The sequence below is a fragment of the Oryza sativa genome, chromosome 10 (genome assembly GCF_034140825.1).
Source record: "Oryza sativa Japonica Group chromosome 10, ASM3414082v1".
NCBI lineage: Eukaryota > Viridiplantae > Streptophyta > Magnoliopsida > Poales > Poaceae > Oryza > Oryza sativa.
The window spans coordinates 8,433,211-8,457,056 of NC_089044.1; the positions used below are offsets into that span (position 1 = coordinate 8,433,211).

Sequence of the window (23,846 nt, forward strand, 5' to 3'; positions counted from 1 at the left end):
GTGGCTCATTATCTGCATGGTCAGCCGCAAGCAAAGCAAGTGTATCATCATCGAAATCACTAGCAGAGGAGTACTCACCATCGTTTTTGACTACCAAAACTCGCTTGCTAGGGCAGTCACGCTGCACATGCCCAAAGCCCTTGCAACGGTGGCACTGAACATCTCTCATTCGGCCTGTGGATGCCATTGAAGAAGCACTCGGTGCGGGCTGAGCAGCCTTTGTCGCTGACTTGTCACTAGATGGAGGAGGTGCTGCTCGACTGGTTGTGGGTGTGGAAGATGGAGAAGCAGTACGGCCGGCCGGAGGAGTGGTGCGTGTCTGCCATGATGAAGTTTTACCTGCAGAAAAATTAGCCTTGGCACTAGCACGTCGTCCCTGCACTTCCCTTTCAGCCTTACAAGCAAGATGAAACAATCGGGTCATATTAGTGTAATCTTTATAGTCTACGATGTCATAAATCTCGCGGTTTAACCCACCCAAAAATCTAGCCATGGCAGCGTCCTCAGTTTCCTCTAAATTACAACGAAGCAAGCCCATTTGTAACTCCTGATAATATTCCTCTACACTTTTCGCACCCTGTCTCAATTGTTGCAACCTATTCAGCAAGTCACGTGCATAGTAAGAAGGAACAAATCTAGCCCGCATGACCCGTTTCAAAGCATCCCAAGTTTGTGGCATGTTATTAGGATTTTTCTTGCCATGTTCTATCCACCAAACCGAAGCAAAATCGGTGAACTCACTCGTAGCAGCTCTAACTCTAGTGCTCTCAGGAAACTCATGGCATGCAAATTTTTGGTCAACAGCAATCTCCCAAGAGAGGTACGCATCAGGATCATATTTTCCATCAAAAGGAGGAATCTTAAATTTAATTTTAGAAAAAGCATCATCATTGTTGCGTACCTCGCGTCGGCGGCGACCACCCATACCTCGTCGATTGTTGTGTAGCCGTCGACGATCTCGAGCATCTCGATCATCTTGTTCAGTGTCAGCAATATATTCATCCTCCAAATTATCCTCGACGTACTCTCCGTCAATGTCATCATCATTACCCCCACCATTGCCTCCAGCATTGAGAGCATCAAAATGCCTCACAAGAGCAGCAAGGCTAGTGTCAATGCGGGCGACCGCTGTCTCCAGCCCTGTAAGCTTAGTGTTGGTGGAGATCTGCGTGGACTCCAATTGTCCAATCTTCTCATTTGTCACCTGCAAATCTGTATCAAGTCCTTCTGTGTGCTGCTTCACTTGCCTTGTAAAGTATTGGATGATGCCTTTGGTGCGTGGGGAATGAGATGCACCCTCCTCATCTTTATCCTCTGGACCTGCCATGGTTTAGAAATGAAGGACAACAAAACAATGGAGGATGTAATGTAAGCCCTACACAACTATTGGGATGTAGCTTTTGCAAGACGCTCACTCTCACTTCACTCGCAGCTTGTCTCACAAGCTCTTACCAGTTCTTACCTTGCCCACAGGAGGGGGACAGCAACACCACAAGTTAGCAACCGTGGAACGAGGTGTATCGGTGCTGTAGCAACAAGACCTGTCAAGCTGTAGTCGGGTTTGTGGTGGAGCTGTTGGTGGGCTGAAAGCAATGCTCAAGAGAAAACTAGAAACCACGTTAGCCAAAGCAAATTGAATAATCGCTCAAGGGTATAGTGTACAGTGCTGGTCCTAGGCTAGTCGAAGTAGAGACGCGAGCCTAACCACAAAGGACGCCACAAAACACAAACCCAAACAGCAACGAAAACAAGAACCGGTGGTGGAAGGTGGTGACAAAGGGGGGAATGGTGTGGTGTGCTCGCTGTATCCTCTTTTTTTTTTTTTTTTTTTTTTTTGCTCTCTCTAGTGCTGAGAAGAGAGGCACAACTTTTTTTTTTATTATTTTTTTTTTGATATTTTTTTCACAACCAGGAGCACACTAGAACCAACCACAGAAAATCTTATCTCAAACGGACAAAGTATGAAGCTTGTAGAATTTTTTCAAAGTTCTATGCGAATAGGTCCCGAAGCTTCTCGCCACAAAAACAGAATTTTGCAAGAGGAATTTGGCGATTTTAAATTTGCCGAACCCGGCGAAGCAGGGGAGAAACGGATGTAACTTTTTTTTTAGATGTCCGTGGATATATTATAAGCCTAATTTCGAGTCCGTATGAAAAAGATATGACTGTTTTAAGGAAGGTCACTCGAATCAGGGCTCTATTTCCTTTCTAGTGGCGGCAGGATACAAGGCAACTCACAAAAACTATCGGCAACAGATCAAACACAAATAGAAAGTGATTTGGTGGGTGACTGCGACGGTGGTGACGGTGGTGATGACGGCAAAATTGATGAAGGTGGCGATGTGCGGTGGTGGCAAGAACTCGAAACTCTAATCGCCTAACACTAAGACCAGCAAATTAACACAACCGATGCAATCGAAAACTCAACAAGCCTTAACTAAGCAGTACTAGTGAAAAGGCACAATGGTCTATAGGATCACGGAAAAACTAATCTACTATTTTTTTTTGTTGGTCTTTTCTGGACTATAGGAAAAAAAAAATAATAATGACGAAGGGAAGGGTAAATTCTCTCACCGATGAACCACGCTCTGATACCACCTGATGCGAACCCGCTAGGGTTTGTGGCCCGATCTTTCGATGAGAGGTAAGGGATAACTCGATTAGATGAAGTCGACGTTCACGGCCCGACTACAACTGTCCAAAGACGCTGCGCCTTAGCAACCGATACACCGTCTCCAATGGTCGCCGCGAACTTGTGGTGCGCGTCAACCCGGCCACGAGGGCACTCGTCCTGCAAGCAATCGAAGAACAAGCAAGAACAAGTAGGACAAGCACTGAAATTGCTAGATAAAGATGAAAGTTTCACTATCAAACACAATATGGTGGGGTTCCGATTACAGGCAGACGGGCGGTTTAGCCAACACGCGCGCTGCGAGCCGGTAGCAAGAAGCTAACTCTATCATCAAAACCCGCCTGTTCTTGGCGGCGACTAGAGGTATAAAAAGAGGGGAAGAACGACCATAGGGTCGTGCTCCAACCCTAGGACGCGCCCCTAATGGGCCCAACATGGATACACAGCCCATTGGGCCAAAAGAGGTGACGCAGCACCATGGACAGAAAATAGTCGGGAGTAAAATGACAATTGCGGCCGCTCCAGAACAGATATGGACATGTGGCTGGATCCATTTGAAAGTAGACTTGATAAGCTTTCCATGAAGTACTTGCACGCCCAAATCGGAGTTCGCATGAAGTCGTGGCGGCCGTCAGAAGTTGGCGCTGCCCTGCAGTCCGAATCCACCCCGCGCGAATCCTCTTCCCTTTGGATCCTCTCCATCGTTCCTGAGTAAAACACGAGTGCACGCGTCTCCGAGGTATAAAGACGAGGAATATGAACTCAAGAAAGAACTCACCTGATAATTTAGTTGACGTGCACGAGCGCGGGTAATAGGACCATCATGCTGTATATGGGGGGACGTGGATGTATCGATGGTGTTGATGTCCTCATCAAAGTACCCGCGCGATTCACGAAGTGAGTTATTGCCACGAACGCACCCAATACACTCCAATATGTCCAAAATTCATGTTTGGATGCTTTTTGAACTTATTCAATCCGGTCAAAAACATCGCACCCGTGGGGTCTCAACATATGCCAATATTGGTATTAATTGACAAAAGTACCCGCGCGAATCACGAAGTGAGTTTTTGCCACGAACGCACCCAATACACTCCAATATGTCCAAAATTCATGTTTTGGTGCTTTTTGAGCTTTTTCTTTCCGGTCAAAAACATCGCACCCGTGGTGATGTTACCATGGCTACTACGGATACATCCGTTGCTCACATCATGGATGAACAACAAGATATCAAGTTCGAGTCCTCCAAGTGCCAAAATCCAATTCGGCCACCTGCTACACTGCTGACTTCAAACGGCCGCCGAAGCTCCATACGACCTCCGTTTTCAGCCCGTGAGTACTTGATGGAAAGCTCTCGGAGTCCTCTTTCCAATGCATCAAGCCTCATTGCCAAATTCCATCTCAGTCGGCAGCAACTGAAGAAACAAGGTGCTGTGACACCTGTAATGGGCCTATGGGCTTGTAACCTCATTTGGGACCCCGGCCCAGGTGGGGCCCATGTGGGGTGCGCCCCAAGCTTGTGGAGCACGACCCTAGGCACCCCTAGGTCGTCCTCCCACCCCTATATATAGCTAGTTACCCCTTCAGGGTTTCTTGGGTTTTGTTTAGATGAAAGTTTAGCCATTGCTACTTCGCTTGCAGCGCGCGTGTCGGCTAGACCGTCCGTCTGCTTGTATTCGAAACCCCAACTTATCATTTGTATTAAATTCCTATTTGCAATATCAGATTGCTTTTATCTTATTCTTGCTTGTTTCTTCGATTTGCTTGCAGGAATAGGGTTGATCTGCACCGGCAAGATCAACAACCCACGGAGAGGTGTATCGATCGCTAAGGCGCCACACAACGTCTCGTACGGTTGTAGTCGGATCGTCAACGTTTCTCCCAAATCGTAGTTATCACAACTCACCGAAAGATCGGGCCAACAATAGCCTTGAGTGTCGAGAGGAACTCAAGGTTCATCACGTGGGCTCTCAACATATGCCAATATTGGCATTAATTGACAAAAGTACCCGCGCGAATCACGAAGTGAGTTTTTACCACGAACGCACCCAATACACTCCAATATGTCCAAAATTCATGTTTGGATGCTTTTTGAACTTATTCAATCCGGTCAAAAACAACGCACCCGTGGGATCTCAACATATGCCAATATTGGTATTAATTGACAAAAGTACCCGCGCGAATGACGAAGTGAGTTTTTGCCACGAACGCACCCAATACACTCCAATAAGTCCAAAATTCATGTTTTGGCGCTTTTTGAACTTTTTCATTCCGGTCAAAAACATCGCACCCGTGGGGCTCAATATATGCCAATATTGGCATTAATTGACAAAAGTACCCGCGCGAATCACAAAGTGAGTTTTTGCCACGAACGCACCCAATACACTCCAATATGTCCAAAATTCATGTTTGGATGCTTTTTGAACTTATTCAATCCGGTCAAAAATATCGCACCCGTGGGGTCTCAACATATGCCAATATTGGTATTAATTGACAAAAGTACCCGCGCGAATCACGATGTGAGTTTTTGCCACGAACGCACCCAATACACTCCAATATGTCCAAAATTCATGTTTGGATGCTTTTTGAACTTATTCAATCCGGTCAAAAATATCGCACCCGTGGGGTCTTAACATATGCCAATATTGGTACTAATTGACAAGAGTACCCGCGCGATTCACGAAGTGAGTTTTTGCCACGAACGCACCCAATACACTCCAATATGTCCAAAATTCATGTTTGGATGCTTTTTGAACTTATTCAATCCGGTCAAAAATATCGCACCCGTGGGGTCTCAACATATGCCAATATTGGTATTAATTGACAAAAGTACTCGCGCGAGTCACGAAGTGAGTTTTTGCCACGAACGCACCCAATACACTCCAATATGTCCAAAATTCATGTTTGGATGCTTTTTGAACTTATTCAATCCGGTCAAAAACATCGCACCCGTGGGGTCTCAACATATGCCAATATTGGTATTAATTGACAAAAGTACCCGCGCGAATCACGAAGTGAGTTTTTGCCACGAACGCACCCTATACACTCCAATATGTCCAAAATTCATGTTTTGGTGCTTTTTGAACTTTTTCATTCCGGTCAAAAACATCGCACCCGTGGGGCTCAATATATGGCAATATTGGCATTAATTGACAAAAGTACCCGCGCGAATCACGAAGTGAGTTTTTGCCACGAACGCACCCAATACACTCCAATATGTCCAAAATTCATGTTTTGGTGCTTTTTGAGCTTTTTCATTCCGGTCAAAAACATCGCACCCGTGGGGTCTCAACATATGCCAATATTGGTATTAATTGACAAAAGTACCCGCGCGAATCACGTAGTGAGTTTTTGCCACGAACGCACCCAATACACTCCAATATGTCTAGAAATCTTGTTTTGGTGCTTTTTGAACTTTTTCATTCCGGTCAAAAACATCGCACCCGTGGAGGCTCAATATATGGCAATATTGGCATTAATTGACAAAAGTACCCGCGCGAATCACGTAGTGAGTTTTTGCCACGAACGCACCCAATACACTCCAATATGTCCAGAAATCTTGCTTTGGTGCTTTTTGAACTTATTCAATCCGGTCAAAAATATCGCACCCGTGGGCTCTCAACATATGCCAATATTGGCATTAATTGACAAAAGTACCCGCGCGAATCACGAAGTGAGTTTGTACCACGAACGCACCCAATACACTCCAATATGTCCAAAATTCATGTTTGGATTCTTTTTGAACTTATTCAATCCGGTCAAAAACATCGCACCCGTGGGCTCTCAACATATGCCAATATTGGTATTAATTGACAAAAGTACCCGCGCGAATCACGAAGTGAGTTTTTGCCACGAACGCACCCAATACACTCCAATAAGTCCAAAATTCAAGTTTTGGCGCTTTTTGAACTTTTTCATTCCGGTCAAAAACATCGCACCCGTGGGGCTCAATATATGCCAATATTGGCATTAATGGACAAAAGTACCCGCGCAAATCACGAAGTGAGTTTTTGCCACGAACGCACCCAATACACTCCAATATGTCCAAAATTCATGTTTGGATGCTTTTTGAACTTATTCAATCCGGTCAAAAACATCGCACCAGTGGGGTCTCAACATATGCCAATATCGGTATTAATTGACAAAAGTACCCGCGCGATTCACGAAGTGAGTTTTTGCCACGAACGCACCCAATACACTCCAATATGTCCAAAATTCAAGTTTTGGCGCTTTTTGAACTTTTTCATTCCGGTCAAAAACATCGCACCCGTGGGGCTCAATATATGCCAATATTGGCATTAATGGACAAAAGTACCCGCGCGAATCACGAAGTGAGTTTTTGCCACGAACGCACCCAATACACTCCAATATGTCCAAAATTCATGTTTGGATGCTTTTTGAACTTATTCAATCCGGTCAAAAATATCGCACCCGTGGGGTCTCAACATATGCCAATATTGGTACTAATTGACAAGAGTACCCGCGCGATTCACGAAGTGAGTTTTTGCCACGAACGCACCCAATACACTCCAATATGTCCAAAATTCATGTTTTGATGCTTTTTGAGCTTTTTCATTCCGGTCAAAAACATCGCACCTGTGGAGGCTCAATATACGCCAATATTGGCATTAATTGACAAAAGTTCGTCGCGCGAATCACGAAGTGAGTTTTTGCCACGAACGCACCCAATACACTCCAATATGTCCAGAAATCTTGCTTTGGTGCTTTTTGAACTTATTCAATCCGGTCAAAAATATCGCACCCGTGGTGATGTTACCATGGCTACTACGGATACATCCGTTGCTCACATCATGGATGAACAACAAGATATCAAGTTCGAGTCCTCCAAGTGCCAAAATCCAATTCGGCCACCTGCTACACTGCTGACTTCAAACGGCCGCCGAAGCTCCATACGACCTCCGTTTTCAGCCCGTGAGTACTTGATGGAAAGCTCTCGGAGTCCTCTTTCCAATGCATCAAGCCTCATTGCCAAATTCCATCTCAGTCGGCAGCAACTGAAGAAACAAGGTGCTGTGACACCTGTAATGGGCCTATGGGCTTGTAACCTCATTTGGGACCCCGGCCCAGGTGGGGCCCATGTGGGGTGCGCCCCAAGCTGGTGGAGCACGACCCTAGGCACCCCTAGGTCGTCCTCCCACCCCTATATATAGCTAGTTACCCCTTCAGGGTTTCTTGGGTTTTGTTTAGATGAAAGTTTAGCCATTGCTACTTCGCTTGCAGCGCGCGTGTCGGCTAGACCGTCCATCTGCTTGTATTCGAAACCCCAACTTATCATTTGTATTAAATTCCTATTTGCAATATCAGATTGCTTTTATCTTATTCTTGCTTGTTTCTTCGATTTGCTTGCAGGAATAGGGTTGATCTGCACCGGCAAGATCAACAACCCACGGAGAGGTGTATCGATCGCTAAGGCGCAACACAACGTCTCGTACGGTTGTAGTCGGATCGTCAACGTTTCTCCCAAATCGTAGTTATCACAACTCACCGAAAGATCGGGCCAACAATAGCCTTGAGTGTCGAGAGGAACTCAAGGTTCATCACGTGGGCTCTCAACATATGCCAATATTGGCATTAATTGACAAAAGTACCCGCGCGAATCACGAAGTGAGTTTTTACCACGAACGCACCCAATACACTCCAATATGTCCAAAATTCATGTTTGGATGCTTTTTGAACTTATTCAATCCGGTCAAAAACAACGCACCCGTGGGATCTCAACATATGCCAATATTGGTATTAATTGACAAAAGTACCCGCGCGAATGACGAAGTGAGTTTTTGCCACGAACGCACCCAATACACTCCAATAAGTCCAAAATTCATGTTTTGGCGCTTTTTGAACTTTTTCATTCCGGTCAAAAACATCGCACCCGTGGGGCTCAATATATGCCAATATTGGCATTAATTGACAAAAGTACCCGCGCGAATCACAAAGTGAGTTTTTGCCACGAACGCACCCAATACACTCCAATATGTCCAAAATTCATGTTTGGATGCTTTTTGAACTTATTCAATCCGGTCAAAAATATCGCACCCGTGGGGTCTCAACATATGCCAATATTGGTATTAATTGACAAAAGTACCCGCGCGAATCACGATGTGAGTTTTTGCCACGAACGCACCCAATACACTCCAATATGTCCAAAATTCATGTTTGGATGCTTTTTGAACTTATTCAATCCGGTCAAAAATATCGCACCCGTGGGGTCTTAACATATGCCAATATTGGTACTAATTGACAAGAGTACCCGCGCGATTCACGAAGTGAGTTTTTGCCACGAACGCACCCAATACACTCCAATATGTCCAAAATTCATGTTTGGATGCTTTTTGAACTTATTCAATCCGGTCAAAAATATCGCACCCGTGGGGTCTCAACATATGCCAATATTGGTATTAATTGACAAAAGTACTCGCGCGAGTCACGAAGTGAGTTTTTGCCACGAACGCACCCAATACACTCCAATATGTCCAAAATTCATGTTTGGATGCTTTTTGAACTTATTCAATCCGGTCAAAAACATCGCACCCGTGGGGTCTCAACATATGCCAATATTGGTATTAATTGACAAAAGTACCCGCGCGAATCACGAAGTGAGTTTTTGCCACGAACGCACCCTATACACTCCAATATGTCCAAAATTCATGTTTTGGTGCTTTTTGAACTTTTTCGTTCCGGTCAAAAACATCGCACCCGTGGGGCTCAATATATGGCAATATTGGCATTAATTGACAAAAGTACCCGCGCGAATCACGAAGTGAGTTTTTGCCACGAACGCACCCAATACACTCCAATATGTCCAAAATTCATGTTTTGGTGCTTTTTGAGCTTTTTCATTCCGGTCAAAAACATCGCACCCGTGGGGTCTCAACATATGCCAATATTGGTATTAATTGACAAAAGTACCCGCGCGAATCACGTAGTGAGTTTTTGCCACGAACGCACCCAATACACTCCAATATGTCTAGAAATCTTGTTTTGGTGCTTTTTGAACTTTTTCATTCCGGTCAAAAACATCGCACCCGTGGAGGCTCAATATATGGCAATATTGGCATTAATTGACAAAAGTACCCGCGCGAATCACGTAGTGAGTTTTTGCCATGAACGCACCCAATACACTCCAATATGTCCAGAAATCTTGCTTTGGTGCTTTTTGAACTTATTCAATCCGGTCAAAAATATCGCACCCGTGGGCTCTCAACATATGCCAATATTGGCATTAATTGACAAAAGTACCCGCGCGAATCACGAAGTGAGTTTTTACCACGAACGCACCCAATACACTCCAATATGTCCAAAATTCATGTTTGGATTCTTTTTGAACTTATTCAATCCGGTCAAAAACATCGCACCCGTGGGCTCTCAACATATGCCAATATTGGTATTAATTGACAAAAGTACCCGCGCGAATCATGATGTGAGTTTTTGCCACGAACGCACCCAATACACTCCAATAAGTCCAAAATTCATGTTTCGGCGCTTTTTGAACTTATTCAATCCGGTCAAAAACATCGCACCCGTGGGGTCTCAACATATGCCAATATCGGTATTAATTGACAAAAGTACCCGCGCGATTCACGAAGTGAGTTTTTGCCACGAACGCACCCAATACACTCCAATATGTCCAAAATTCAAGTTTTGGCGCTTTTTGAACTTTTTCATTCCGGTCAAAAACATCGCACCCGTGGGGCTCAATATATGCCAATATTGGCATTAATGGACAAAAGTACCCGCGCAAATCATGAAGTGAGTTTTTGCCACGAACGCACCCAATACACTCCAATATGTCCAAAATTCATGTTTGGATGCTTTTTGAACTTATTCAATCCGGTCAAAAACATCGCACCAGTGGGGTCTCAACATATGCCAATATCGGTATTAATTGACAAAAGTACCCGCGCGATTCACGAAGTGAGTTTTTGCCACGAACGCACCCAATACACTCCAATATGTCCAAAATTCAAGTTTTGGCGCTTTTTGAACTTTTTCATTCCGGTCAAAAACATCGCACCCGTGGGGCTCAATATATGCCAATATTGGCATTAATGGACAAAAGTACCCGCGCGAATCACGAAGTGAGTTTTTGCCACGAACGCACCCAATACACTCCAATATGTCCAAAATTCATGTTTGGATGCTTTTTGAACTTATTCAATCCGGTCAAAAATATCGCACCCGTGGGGTCTCAACATATGCCAATATTGGTACTAATTGACAAGAGTACCCGCGCGATTCACGAAGTGAGTTTTTGCCACGAACGCACCCAATACACTCCAATATGTCCAAAATTCATGTTTTGATGCTTTTTGAGCTTTTTCATTCCGGTCAAAAACATCGCACCCGTGGAGGCTCAATATACGCCAATATTGGCATTAATTGACAAAAGTTCGTCGCGCGAATCACGAAGTGAGTTTTTGCCACGAACGCACCCAATACACTCCAATATGTCCAAAATTCATGTTTGGATGCTTTTTGAACTTATTCAATGCGGTCAAAAATATCGCACCCGTGGGGTCTCAACATATGCCAATATTGGTATTAATTGACAAAAGTACCCGCGCGAATCACGATGTGAGTTTTTGCCACGAACGCACCCAATACACTCCAATATGTCCAAAATTCATGTTTGGATGCTTGTTGAACTTATTCAATCCGGTCAAAAATATCGCACCCGTGGGGTCTTAACATATGCCAATATTGGTACTAATTGACAAGAGTACCCGCGCGATTCACGAAGTGAGTTTTTGCCACGAACGCACCCAATACACTCCAATATGTCCAAAATTCATGTTTGGATGCTTTTTGAACTTATTCAATCCGGTCAAAAATATCGCACCCGTGGGGTCTCAACATATGCCAATATTGGTATTAATTGACAAAAGTACTCGCGCAAGTCACGAAGTGAGTTTTTGCCACGAACGCACCCAATACACTCCAATATGTCCAAAATTCATGTTTGGATGCTTTTTGAACTTATTCAATCCGGTCAAAAACATCGCACCCGTGGGGTCTCAACATATGCCAATATTGGTATTAATTGACAAAAGTACCCGCGCGAATCACGAAGTGAGTTTTTGCCACGAACGCACCCTATACACTCCAATATGTCCAAAATTCATGTTTTGGTGCTTTTTGAACTTTTTCATTCCGGTCAAAAACATCGCACCCGTGGGGCTCAATATATGGCAATATTGGCATTAATTGACAAAAGTACCCGCGCGAATCACGAAGTGAGTTTTTGCCACGAACGCACCCAATACACTCCAATATGTCCAAAATTCATGTTTTGGTGCTTTTTGAGCTTTTTCATTCCGGTCAAAAACATCGCACCCGTGGGGTCTCAACATATGCCAATATTGGTATTAATTGACAAAAGTACCCGCGCGAATCACGTAGTGAGTTTTTGCCACGAACGCACCCAATACACTCCAATATGTCTAGAAATCTTGTTTTGGTGCTTTTTGAACTTTTTCATTCCGGTCAAAAACATCGCACCCGTGGAGGCTCAATATATGCCAATATTGGCATTAATTGACAAAAGTACCCGCGCGAATCACGTAGTGAGTTTTTGCCACGAACGCACCCAATACACTCCAATATGTCCAGAAATCTTGCTTTGGTGCATTTTGAACTTATTCAATCCGGTCAAAAATATCGCACCCGTGGGCTCTCAACATATGCCAATATTGGCATTAATTGACAAAAGTACCCGCGCGAATCACGAAGTGAGTTTTTACCACGAACGCACCCAATACACTCCAATAAGTCCAAAATTCATGTTTCGGCGCTTTTTGAACTTTTTCATTCCGGTCAAAAACATCGCACCCGTGGGGCTCAATATATGCCAATATTGGCATTAATGGACAAAAGTACCCGCGCGAATCACGAAGTGAGTTTTTGCCACGAACGCACCCAATACACTCCAATATGTCCAAAATTCATGTTTGGATGCTTTTTGAACTTATTCAATCCGGTCAAAAATATCGCACCCGTGGGGTCTCAACATATGCCAATATTTGTACTAATTGACAAGAGTACCCGCGCGATTCACGAAGTGAGTTTTTTCCACGAACGCACCCAATACACTCCAATATGTCCAAAATTCATGTTTTGATGCTTTTTGAGCTTTTTCATTCCGGTCAAAAACATCGCACTCGTGGAGGCTCAATATACGCCAATATTGGCATTAATTGACAAAAGTTCGTCGCGCGAATCACGAAGTGAGTTTTTGCCACGAACGCACCCAATACACTCCAATATGTCCAGAAATCTTGTTTTGGTGCTTTTTGAACTTATTCAATCCGGTCAAAAATATCGCACCCGTGGGATCTCAACATATGCCAATATTGGCATTAATTGACAAAAGTACCCGCGCGAATCACAAAGTGAGTTTTTGCCACGAACGCACCCAATACACTCCAATATGTCCAAAATTCATGTTTGGATGCTTTTTGAACTTATTCAATCCGGTCAAAAATATCGCACCCGTGGGGTCTCAACATATGCCAATATTGGTATTAATTGACAAAAGTACCCGCGCGAATCACGATGTGAGTTTTTGCCACGAACGCACCCAATACACTCCAATATGTCTAGAAATCTTGTTTTGGTGCTTTTTGAACTTTTTCATTCCGGTCAAAAACATCGCACCCGTGGAGGCTCAATATATGCCAATATTGGCATTAATTGACAAAAGTACCCGCGCGATTCACGAAGTGAGTTATTGCCACGAACGCACCCAATACACTCCAATATGTCAAAAATTCATGTTTGGATGCTTTTTGAACTTATTCAATCCGATCAAAAACATCGCACCCATGGGGTCTCAACATATGCCAATATTGGTATTAATTGACAAAAGTACCCGCGCGAATCACGAAGTGAGTTTTTGCCACGAACGCACCCAATACACTCCAATATGTCCAAAATTCATGTTTGGATGCTTTTTGAACTTATTCAATCCGGTCAAAAATATCGCACCCGTGGGGTCTCAACATATGCCAATATTTGTACTAATTGACAAGAGTACCCGCGCGATTCACGAAGTGAGTTTTTTCCACGAACGCACCCAATACACTCCAATATGTCCAAAATTCATGTTTTGATGCTTTTTGAGCTTTTTCATTCCGGTCAAAAACATCGCACTCGTGGAGGCTCAATATACGCCAATATTGGCATTAATTGACAAAAGTTCGTCGCGCGAATCACGAAGTGAGTTTTTGCCACGAACGCACCCAATACACTCCAATATGTCCAGAAATCTTGTTTTGGTGCTTTTTGAACTTATTCAATCCGGTCAAAAATATCGCACCCGTGGGATCTCAACATATGCCAATATTGGCATTAATTGACAAAAGTACCCGCGCGAATCACAAAGTGAGTTTTTGCCACGAACGCACCCAATACACTCCAATATGTCCAAAATTCATGTTTGGATGCTTTTTGAACTTATTCAATCCGGTCAAAAATATCGCACCCGTGGGGTCTCAACATATGCCAATATTGGTATTAATTGACAAAAGTACCCGCGCGAATCACGATGTGAGTTTTTGCCACGAACGCACCCAATACACTCCAATATGTCTAGAAATCTTGTTTTGGTGCTTTTTGAACTTTTTCATTCCGGTCAAAAACATCGCACCCGTGGAGGCTCAATATATGCCAATATTGGCATTAATTGACAAAAGTACCCGCGCGATTCACGAAGTGAGTTATTGCCACGAACGCACCCAATACACTCCAATATGTCAAAAATTCATGTTTGGATGCTTTTTGAACTTATTCAATCCGATCAAAAACATCGCACCCATGGGGTCTCAACATATGCCAATATTGGTATTAATTGACAAAAGTACCCGCGCGAATCACGAAGTGAGTTTTTGCCACGAACGCACCCAATACACTCCAATATGTCCAAAATTCATGTTTTGGTGCTTTTTGAGCTTTTTCATTCCGGTCAAAAACATCGCACCCGTGGGGCTCAATATATGCCAATATTGGCATTAATGGACAAAAGTACCCGCGCGAATCACGAAGTGAGTTTTTGCCACGAACGCACCCAATACACTCCAATATGTCCAAAATTCATGTTTGGATGCTTTTTGAACTTATTCAATCCGGTCAAAAACATCGCACCCATGGGGTCTCAACATATGCCAATATTGCTATTAATTGACAAAAGTACCCGCGCGAATCACGAAGTGAGTTTTTGCAACGAACGCACCCAATACACTCCAATATGTCCAAAATTCATGTTTTGGTGCTTTTTGAGCTTTTTCATTCCGGTCAAAAACATCGCACCCGTGGGGCTCAATATATGCCAATATTGGCATTAATGGACAAAAGTACCCGCGCGAATCACGATGTGAGTTTTTGCCACGAACGCACCCAATACACTCCAATATGTCCAAAATTCATTTTTGGATGCTTTTTGAACTTATTCAATCCGGTCAAAAATATCGCACCCGTGGGGTCTCAACATATGCCAATATCGGTATTAATTGACAAAAGTACCCGCGCGATTCACGAAGTGAGTTTTTGCCACGAACGCACCCAATACACTCCAATATGTCCAAAATTCATGTTTTGATGCTTTTTGAGCTTTTTCATTCCGGTCAAAAACATCGCACTCGTGGAGGCTCAATATACGCCAATATTGGCATTAATTGACAAAAGTTCGTCGCGCGAATCACGAAGTGAGTTTTTGCCACGAACGCACCCAATACACTCCAATATGTCCAGAAATCTTGTTTTGGTGCTTTTTGAACTTATTCAATCCGGTCAAAAATATCGCACCCGTGGGATCTCAACATATGCCAATATTGGCATTAATTGACAAAAGTACCCGCGCGAATCACGAAGTGAGTTTTTACCACGAACGCACCTAATACACTCCAATATGTCCAAAATTCATGTTTGGATGCTTTTTGAACTTATTCAATCCGGTCAAAAATATCGCACCCGTGGGGTCTCAACATATGCCAATATTGGTACTAATTGACAAGAGTACCTCACCGGGAGACCGCGCAGGCCCCCCTTTGCCGGTTCGGCCGGGGGCCCTGGGTGAGATTCTAAGCTCCTAGTCTGTGGAAAGTTCGCGAGAATGGAAAAAGCACAAGACACGGGCAATGTATACAGGTTCGGGCCGCTGAGAAGCGTAATACCCTACTCCTGTGTTCTGGTGGATCTGTGTATGAAGAAGCTACAAAGAGCTGGAGAGCCAGAGAGCTCTTACTCTAGAAACCCTCTTCTCCCCTCTTTTCCTCTCGTGGGATCTACTCTCCAGATCCTCCTCCCCTTTTCGCCCCCTCTCTTAAGTGGGCAAGGTCCTCCTTTTATATCTCAAGGGGATACCACATGCACCACTTCTCCCTCTCTCTCTTTTTGGGTGGGGGCCCATCCTATCTATAGTAAAACTTGGCTTGCCTTCTCTTGGAAGCTGAAACACTGCCTGTTTTTGAGTGTGGCCACGCGTCCTCGTTCGTCTGACCTCGGGGATCACCCTGTCATCTCTTCATAAATGGGCGGAGATTTGCAACGGCTGCTGCCCGAGTGACCCTTCTGATGGGACGGCCCATACCTACCTCCACTCCGCCGGAAGCAGGTGCAACGTGGGAACACGGTTGTCTTCCGGCGACATAACCAGTGTCAGACCAGTCACAGACCGGTCACCTTTGTCCACCACGTGTCAGTTTAGCAATCTGCATGTTCGCCCTTCTTCATACAACGTCTTGCTTATAATGGTTGGGATAAAGCCTGGCATATATCTGACCAGGACCAACGTGCCATCTCCAGGAGCTAGCACGCTGGCTCCGGCTAGGGACGAGTGCCTAGAGACTCTCATCCTGACGGGACGGGGCGAGGCGTGTGTCAGATCGCCTGTTGCCACCTAACCCGCAATCTGACCGATCTGTGACCGGTCACAGACCGGATAAACGAGCGTGCCATACTGCGCTACATGTGGCGTGACGCGCTCGTCCAAACCGCAATAAATGCGGTTAGGTGAGCCCCGCTATGCTCACCTACCCCATATACGCGGCGCAAAACCCACAAGGGGTCGGGGCGCCTCGGCCCTCGGGGCCGAGACGGGAGCGGTCCGACCCCTCGGGGAGACAAAGAGAAGGGCGGCCGTATCACCCTCGGGCCCGACCCCCCCGAGGGGGTTAGGCCACGTGGGTGATCGTGTCTGCCTCAAGTCTCTAAGTCATGATACTCCCGGTCCCATGTCACCGACAGTAGCCCCCGGCGTTATGCCAGGGCGATGGCCCTCCTCGAGGGAAGCGGTTGGGCGTGACGCCACTTCCTAAGGCCTGGTGACAGGTGGGGCCGGTCTCCACAGTTGGAAAGAAAACCAATCGGTCGCAAATCACGCATATCGGCATTGGTAACTCGACTGTCAATAATGATCGGTCTCTTCAAGACTGCCACATTACTCACAAAAATCGGGACAAGCCGGTTCGTTTTTCCTGGAGATATGGTGATGGCGCTTCGGTCGGCGAGCGTAATTAACGCGCGCACGATATGTTCCATCTCGACTGCCACAGCCGCATATCCACCTCATGCACCGCAAACGGGCGAATGGGATTAGTGGAAGCGTGGGCGCGAGAAACGAGGGGGCGAGTTAGTGGGCGCGAGAAACGAGGAGCCGGGAACAGCGTTGGCAAGGGTATAAAGTCGCCGAGGAAGAGATTTGCTTCCTTCCTCTCGCCATTATTCCCCTTGTCTTCGCCGCTTGCGCCCTAACTCCTTGTTTCCTGTGCCCTACCTTCGCCACACGCGCTCGCTCTCAAACATCTCTTCTTCCGGCGTCATGGCACGGGGCTCCGCTCCGCTTGACGGTAGCGTGCTGCCGCCTTCCCGCATCGTGAGCGAGAGACAGGCCGGGCTGCCGCGCCACTTCATGCCGGAATCTGCCACCGGCCGGGAGATAATCTCGCTGGGCGAGGGACGCCCGGCGCCACACTACCCGGGGCGGTCCGTCTTCTTCCTCCCTTTCGCAATGGCAGGGCTGGTTCCGCCATTTTCTTCTTTCTTCATGGATGTTCTGGAGTTTTACGATCTCCAGATGGCGCACCTCACCCCTAACGCGGTAGTGACATTGGCCATCTTCGCGCGCGCGGATCCGGGATGCCGCCGATCATATCGTCCACAGCTTCGAGGGTTCGGCCCCTCGGCTCGCGTTCGCCCTCGACTCCGACGAGGAGGGCGATGACGGCGGTGTGGGCGACAGTGGCGACGAGGCTGGCGACCCGGGCGCATCGGAGTGAGCCCCCAGGCCCCCGCCAATCTTCAGTTTTTTCTTCTTTTCTTTCTTCCAAGGCCTTCGGGCCTCCTTTTTGTATAGATTAACTTAATCTGCAATCAAAATAAAGAAATTTCTGTGTCAATTTCATTTTGCTATGTGTATGAGATGAGGATGATCTGTGCCGTGGTCCTTTTATGTCTTAACTTGATTAAGGGCTCGTGCCCAGGTCCCAGTCCTCAAAAGGCGCGGGTCGGGGCTAGTGCCTGGGGAGATCCACGTGTCAAGACTGGCCAGGCCGGGAGCGTGGTGACCGAGGGTTATGGGTGACCCGATTGTGGGTTTTTGCCGATTCTCCCCCGGAGTTCACCACGCCCCGGGGCACGGCTCGGTTCTGGGCCCCTTTTGGCGATTTTAGCCGACCCGAGCCCCCGAGGGCAGGATTGAGCACAAGTGACCTATTTCAAGTCAAGATTCTTCAAAAGGAAACAACAGCACAGATACAGCCTTTAGGAAATCGAAAATGCTTTTATTGAAATACAGATAGAAGAAAAAATATGCATATGTGGTAGCCCCCGGCCAACCCTGCACGCCTGAAGGGGGTGCGGGGTTGGCCCGAGCCCGAAACCTGACACCCGAACTCCATTAGGGATAGAAGCGACGAAGGTGTTCGATGTTCCACGGGTTAGGCAGCTCTATGCCGTCGCCCGTGGCCAGCCGAACGGAGCCCGGCCGGGGGACGCCGATCACTCGATACGGACCCTCCCACATTGGTGAGAGCTTGCTCAATCCAGCACGCGTTTGGACGCGGCGTAGGACGAGGTCGTCGACGCAGAGTGATCGAGCCCGGACGTGGCGCTGATGGTAGCGCCGCAGGCTCTGCTGGTAGCGTGCGGCTCGGAGGGCCGCGCGCCGCCTTCGCTCTTCCAAGTAGTCGAGGTCATCTCTGCGAAGCTGATCTTGATCAGCCTCGCAGTACATGGTGGCCCGAGGGGACTTCAGGGTGAGCTCGGATGGGAGAACCGCCTCCGCGCCGTAGACGAGGAAGAAAGGCGTTTCCCCGGTTGCTCGGCTTGGTGTGGTTCGGTTTGCCCAGAGCACCGCTGGCAACTCCTCGATCCACGAATCGCCGTGCTTCTTGAGGATGTTGAAGGTCTTGGTTTTAAGGCCCTTGAGGATTTCCGCATTGGCGCGCTCCACTTGGCCATTGCTTCTGGGGTGGGCGGGTGAGGCGAAGCAGAGTTTGATGCCCATGTCTTCGCAGTAGTCACCGAAAAGCTCACTAGTGAATTGGGTGCCGTTATCCGTAATAATATGGTTAGGCACCCCAAACCGGGCTGTGATGCCCTTAATGAATTTAAGTGCGGAGTGCTTATCGATCTTGACGACCGGATAAGCCTCGGGCCACTTAGTGAACTTGTCGATCGCGACATACAGATACTCAAACCCGCCCGGGGCCCGCCTAAACGGTCCCAGGATATCGAGCCCCCAGACAGCAAACGGCCATGAAAGTGGTATGATCTGCAGTGCCTGGGCCGGCTGATGGATTTGCTTGGCGTGGAACTGACACGCTCTGCATCGCCGGACCAGGTCGACCGCATCATTGAGAGCTGTTGGCCAATAGAAACCTTGACGAAAGGCTTTGCCAACCAAGGTGCGCGAGGCGGAGTGGGCTCCGCATTCGTCTTCATGGATATCAGCAAGAAGCTCGACGCCTTGTTCCCGAGGAATGCACTTCAGGAGGATTCCGTTAGCCGCGCGCCGATAGAGGGTCCCTTCTATCAGCACGTAGCGTTTGGAGATGCGCTGGACGCGTTCACTTCCTTCGCGGTCCTCGGGTAGAGTCTTATCTGTGAGGTATGCTTGGATCTCAACGATCCAAGCAATCAATCTAAGGGAGCTGGGAGCGCTCCCCTCGGGTCCCGAGGCCTGGACTCCGACGGGCCTCGGGGGCCGGTCAGGCGCGTCCGTCTCCCCTAAGGGGTCAGGTCGCGCCGACGGCTGGGCAAGCCTTTCTTCAAAGGCGCCCGGTGGGGTCTGGGCTCGCGAGGAAGCGAGCCGTGAGAGTTCGTCGGCAATCGTGTTATCCCGTCTGGGCACGTGCCGAAGCTCTATCCCGTCGAAATGGCGCTCCATACGCCGTACTTGCCGTACGTAAGCATCCATCTGCGGGTCAGAGCACCGGTATTCCTTACAGACCTGGTTAACAACCAGCTGGGAGTCGCCTAACACCAGGAGGCGGCGGATCCCCAGTCCAGCTGCCACCCTGAGTCCCGCAAGGAGTCCCTCGTACTCTGCCATATTATTGGTCGCCCGAAAGTCAAGGCGAACCAGGTATCTGAGGACGTCTCCGCTCGGCGAGGTCAATGTGACCCCCGCACCGGCGCCCTGAAGAGACAGGGAGCCGTCGAACTGCATCACCCAGTGGGCGGTGTGAGGCAGCTGCGAGGGGCCCGAGCTGGCCTCGGGGACTGAGACGGGCTCGGGAGCCGGGGTCCACTCTGCCACAAAATTGGCGAGGGCCTGGCTCTTGATAGCGTGACGTGGTTCAAAGTGCAAATCGAACTCAGAAAGTTCAATTGCCCATTTCACCACCCGTCCTGTACCCTCTCGATTATGCAAGATTTGGGCGAGGGGGTAAGACGTAACCACCGTGACCCGATGCGCCTGGAAATAATGGCGCAGTTTCCTCGAAGTCATCAGAATAGCGTAAAGCATCTTCTGGGCCTGAGGGTATCGGGTCTTGGCGTCCCGAAGGGCCTCACTAACAAAGTAGACGGGCCGCTGCACCTTTCGGTGGGGCCGATTTTCTTCGCCAGGGGCCGCATCCCTGGGGCGCTCTTCGTCCAAGCGGCCTCGCGGGGCGCACTTGTCTTCTGTGCCGACGACCTCGGGGTCGGAGGACGACAGGTGCGGCCTTCCCACAGTGGCCTCAGGGCCGTCCTGGGGGTCGGGGGCTCCTGGCGTCGTCGGACAAGCGGGCAAAGGGTCAACCCCGGTCGTCAGGAGCCTTAGGCCACCGTTCGGCTCGGGGGCCTCTTCTCCCTCCTCTCTCCCGGGTCGAGTCGGCACAGGGTTAACCTCGGGGTCAGAGGGCGATAGGTGCGGCCTTCCCGCAGTGGCCCTCGGGCCATCCTGGGGGTCGGGGGCACCTGGCACCGTCTGACAAGCGGGCAGAGGGCCAGCTCCGGTCGTCGGGGGCCTTGGGCCACCGTTCGGCTCGGGAGCCTCTCCTCCCTGCTCTCTCCCGGGCCAAGCCAACACAGAGTGGGGATGCGCGGAATGAGGGTTGTCCTCATCGCGCTCCACAACTAACGCCGCACTAACTACCTGCGGGGTCGCCGCTAAGTAGAGTAGCAAGGGTTCACCTGGCTCCGGGGCGACCAGAACTGGGGGAGAGCTAAGATACGCCTTCAACTGAGTGAGGGCACGTTCAGCTTCCTTCGTCCAGGTAAACGGCCCGGAGCGTTTGAGGAGCTTAAATAAGGGTAGCGCCTTCTCTCCCAGCCTCGATATGAACCGACTTAGGGCGGCCATGCAACCGGTGACGCATTGCACATCCCTAAGCTTGCTGGGGGGGCGCATCCGTTCTATAGCTCGTATCTTCTCGGGGTTGGCCTCAATGCCTCGGGCAGAGACCAAGAACCCGAGAAGCTTGCCCGCAGGTACACCGAACACGCACTTATCGGGGTTCAGCTTTATGCGGGTGGAGCGGAGACTCTCGAAAGTTTCCGCCAGATCTGAAAGTAAAGTTTCTCGGTCGCGCGTCTTCACAACCAAGTCATCGACATAAGCCTCAACATTACGTCCTATTTGGCTACCCAAAGAAATTCGAGTAGTACGTTGAAAAGTAGGACCTGCATTCTTTAACCCGAATGGCATTGTCGTATAACAATAAGTTCCTATGGGGGTAATGAACGCAGTTTTTTCCTCATCCTCCCTAGCCATGCGAATCTGATGGTAACCAGAGTATGCATCTAGAAAACACAAAAGGTCGCACCCCGCTGTGGAGTCGACAATCTGATCTATGCGAGGAAGGGGGTAAGGGTCCTTAGGACATGCCTTGTTAAGGTCGGTGTAGTCGATGCACATCCGAAGCTTGCCGTTCTCCTTGGGAACGACCACCGGGTTCGCCAGCCACTCCGGATGGATGACCTCGCGGATGAATCCGGCCTCCAGAAGTCGCGCCACCTCCTCGCGGATGAAAACTTGACGTTCCGGGGCCTGCCGGCGCACTTTCTGCCGGACCGGCTTTGCGCCCGGCCGCACGGCGAGACGGTGCTCAATCACCTCCCTGGGGACCCCGGGCATATCCGCCGGTCTCCATGCGAAGACGTCAGCGTTTGCCCGCAGGAAGGAGACGAGCGCGTCTTCCTATTTGCCATCCAGAAGACCACCGATTCGTGTGGTCTTGGACGGGCCGTCGCCCAGGGCAACCTCCTTGACCGGGACCTCGTCGCACGTGACTATCCGCTGCCTCGGGGCGGCGGGGACGGAGGTGCCAAGCCTCTCGTCGCCACCCTCGGGCTTGGACGCAGCGGCGAGGTGGTCCGCGCGCTGCTCCATACAAGCGAGCGCGACTTTGAGGTCGCCATGGACAGAGATGGGGCCACCGGGGCCCGGCATCTTCATCTGGAGGTAGGCGTAATGGACCGCCGCCATGAACTTCACCAACGCGGGCCTCCCTAGGACCGCGTTGTAGGGCAGACTGAGGTCCGCCACATCAAAGTTCACCCGTTCCGTGCGGAAGTTGGCGGATCCACCGAAGGTGACCGGGAGGTCGATATGACCTAGCGGCCAAGTGTGCCCCGGCGTCACACCGATAATCGGCTGGGACGGCCGGAGCACCATCCCCGGGGCCTTGATGGCGTCAAAAGCTGCGGGGGAAAGGATGTTGAGGGCTGCTCCCCCATCAATGAGGACACGCCCCAGCTTCACGTTGCAAACAGTGGGGGAAACCACCATTGCGACCTGTCCTCCCCGGGCAACGCACGGTGGGTGGTCGGTCTGGTCGAAGGTGAGGGCAACCTCCGACCACCGCGCCCGGCGCGTCGCCTCATGAGTAGGGGCCGCGGCCAGAAGCTCTCGCTTCATGGCCTTGAGGCTCCGGCGAGAAACGTGAGCACACGCTCCCCCATCGACAGTGGCAATGGTGGCCCCAGGCTCTTGGAAACCTAGGTCATCATCGCCGTCATCGATGTCCTCGGCGGGGGCCTTCTGTTTGGCCTCTCTTCGCCGATTGCCGGAAGGAACCGCCGGGGACTTGCCCTCTCGGCGCTCCTGCCTCCTCTCCTCCTCCCACTTCCTCGTCCGCTCAGCCAAACTTTTGACTGCACGGCAGTCCGCGAGGTCGTGAAGGGAGGTGTTGTGGACGGTGCACCACTTGCCGGTTGGGCGCTCCCTGCTGGGAGCGCTGGCCTCCTTTTTGTCGCTCGCAGGCCTCCCCTTTCGGGTGGCCCGCGAAGCACCCTCGACGGCGAGGACATGACCCTCGTCGTCGGAATGGGCTGACCTTTTCTTCCTCCTCCTGTCACGCCGCCCTGTCCGAGCAGCGGATCCGGGGGCGGCCGAAGCTGCCACACCGGAACCGGAGGGGTTCCAGGTCCATGACTCCTCCGTACGAGCCACTCGGTCCGCGAGCTGAAAAAGCTCCGTGGTAGTCTGGGGCTCCTTGGAGGCGATCTTTTCGAGCATGCGGTTGTGCCGCACACCCCCCCTAAACGCGTAGATCACCGCGTGTGCTGGGATGCATGGTATGGTGTTGCGGACTTGACAGAACCGCTGAATGTATGAGCGAAGTGACTCATCATCCCTTCGCTGTATTGCGTGCAAGTCCGCTTCCTCACCTGGGCGCGGATATGTGCCTTGAAAGTTCATGGTGAACTGTTGGCACAAGTCCTCCCAAGAGTGGACGGACGCGGGTGGCAAGTTCATTAGCCAACCCCGCGCCTG

At 49.3% G+C, this 23,846-nt stretch overlaps 1 protein-coding gene across 1 annotated transcript; it reads right to left on the minus strand.

Annotated features, from left to right (window-relative positions):
• Window positions 1-236: 236 nt before the first annotated feature.
• LOC136353512 (uncharacterized) lies at window positions 237-22,205 on the minus strand. Its single transcript, XM_066304512.1, has 4 exons — window positions 19,027-22,205; window positions 1,453-1,583; window positions 928-1,320; window positions 237-319 (listed from the first exon to the last, which is right to left on the minus strand). The coding sequence occupies exons 1-4, from the start codon at window positions 22,203-22,205 to the stop codon at window positions 237-239; spliced, it is 3,786 nt and encodes a 1,261-aa protein (XP_066160609.1).
• Between the last annotated feature and the right edge of the window lie 1,641 nt (window positions 22,206-23,846).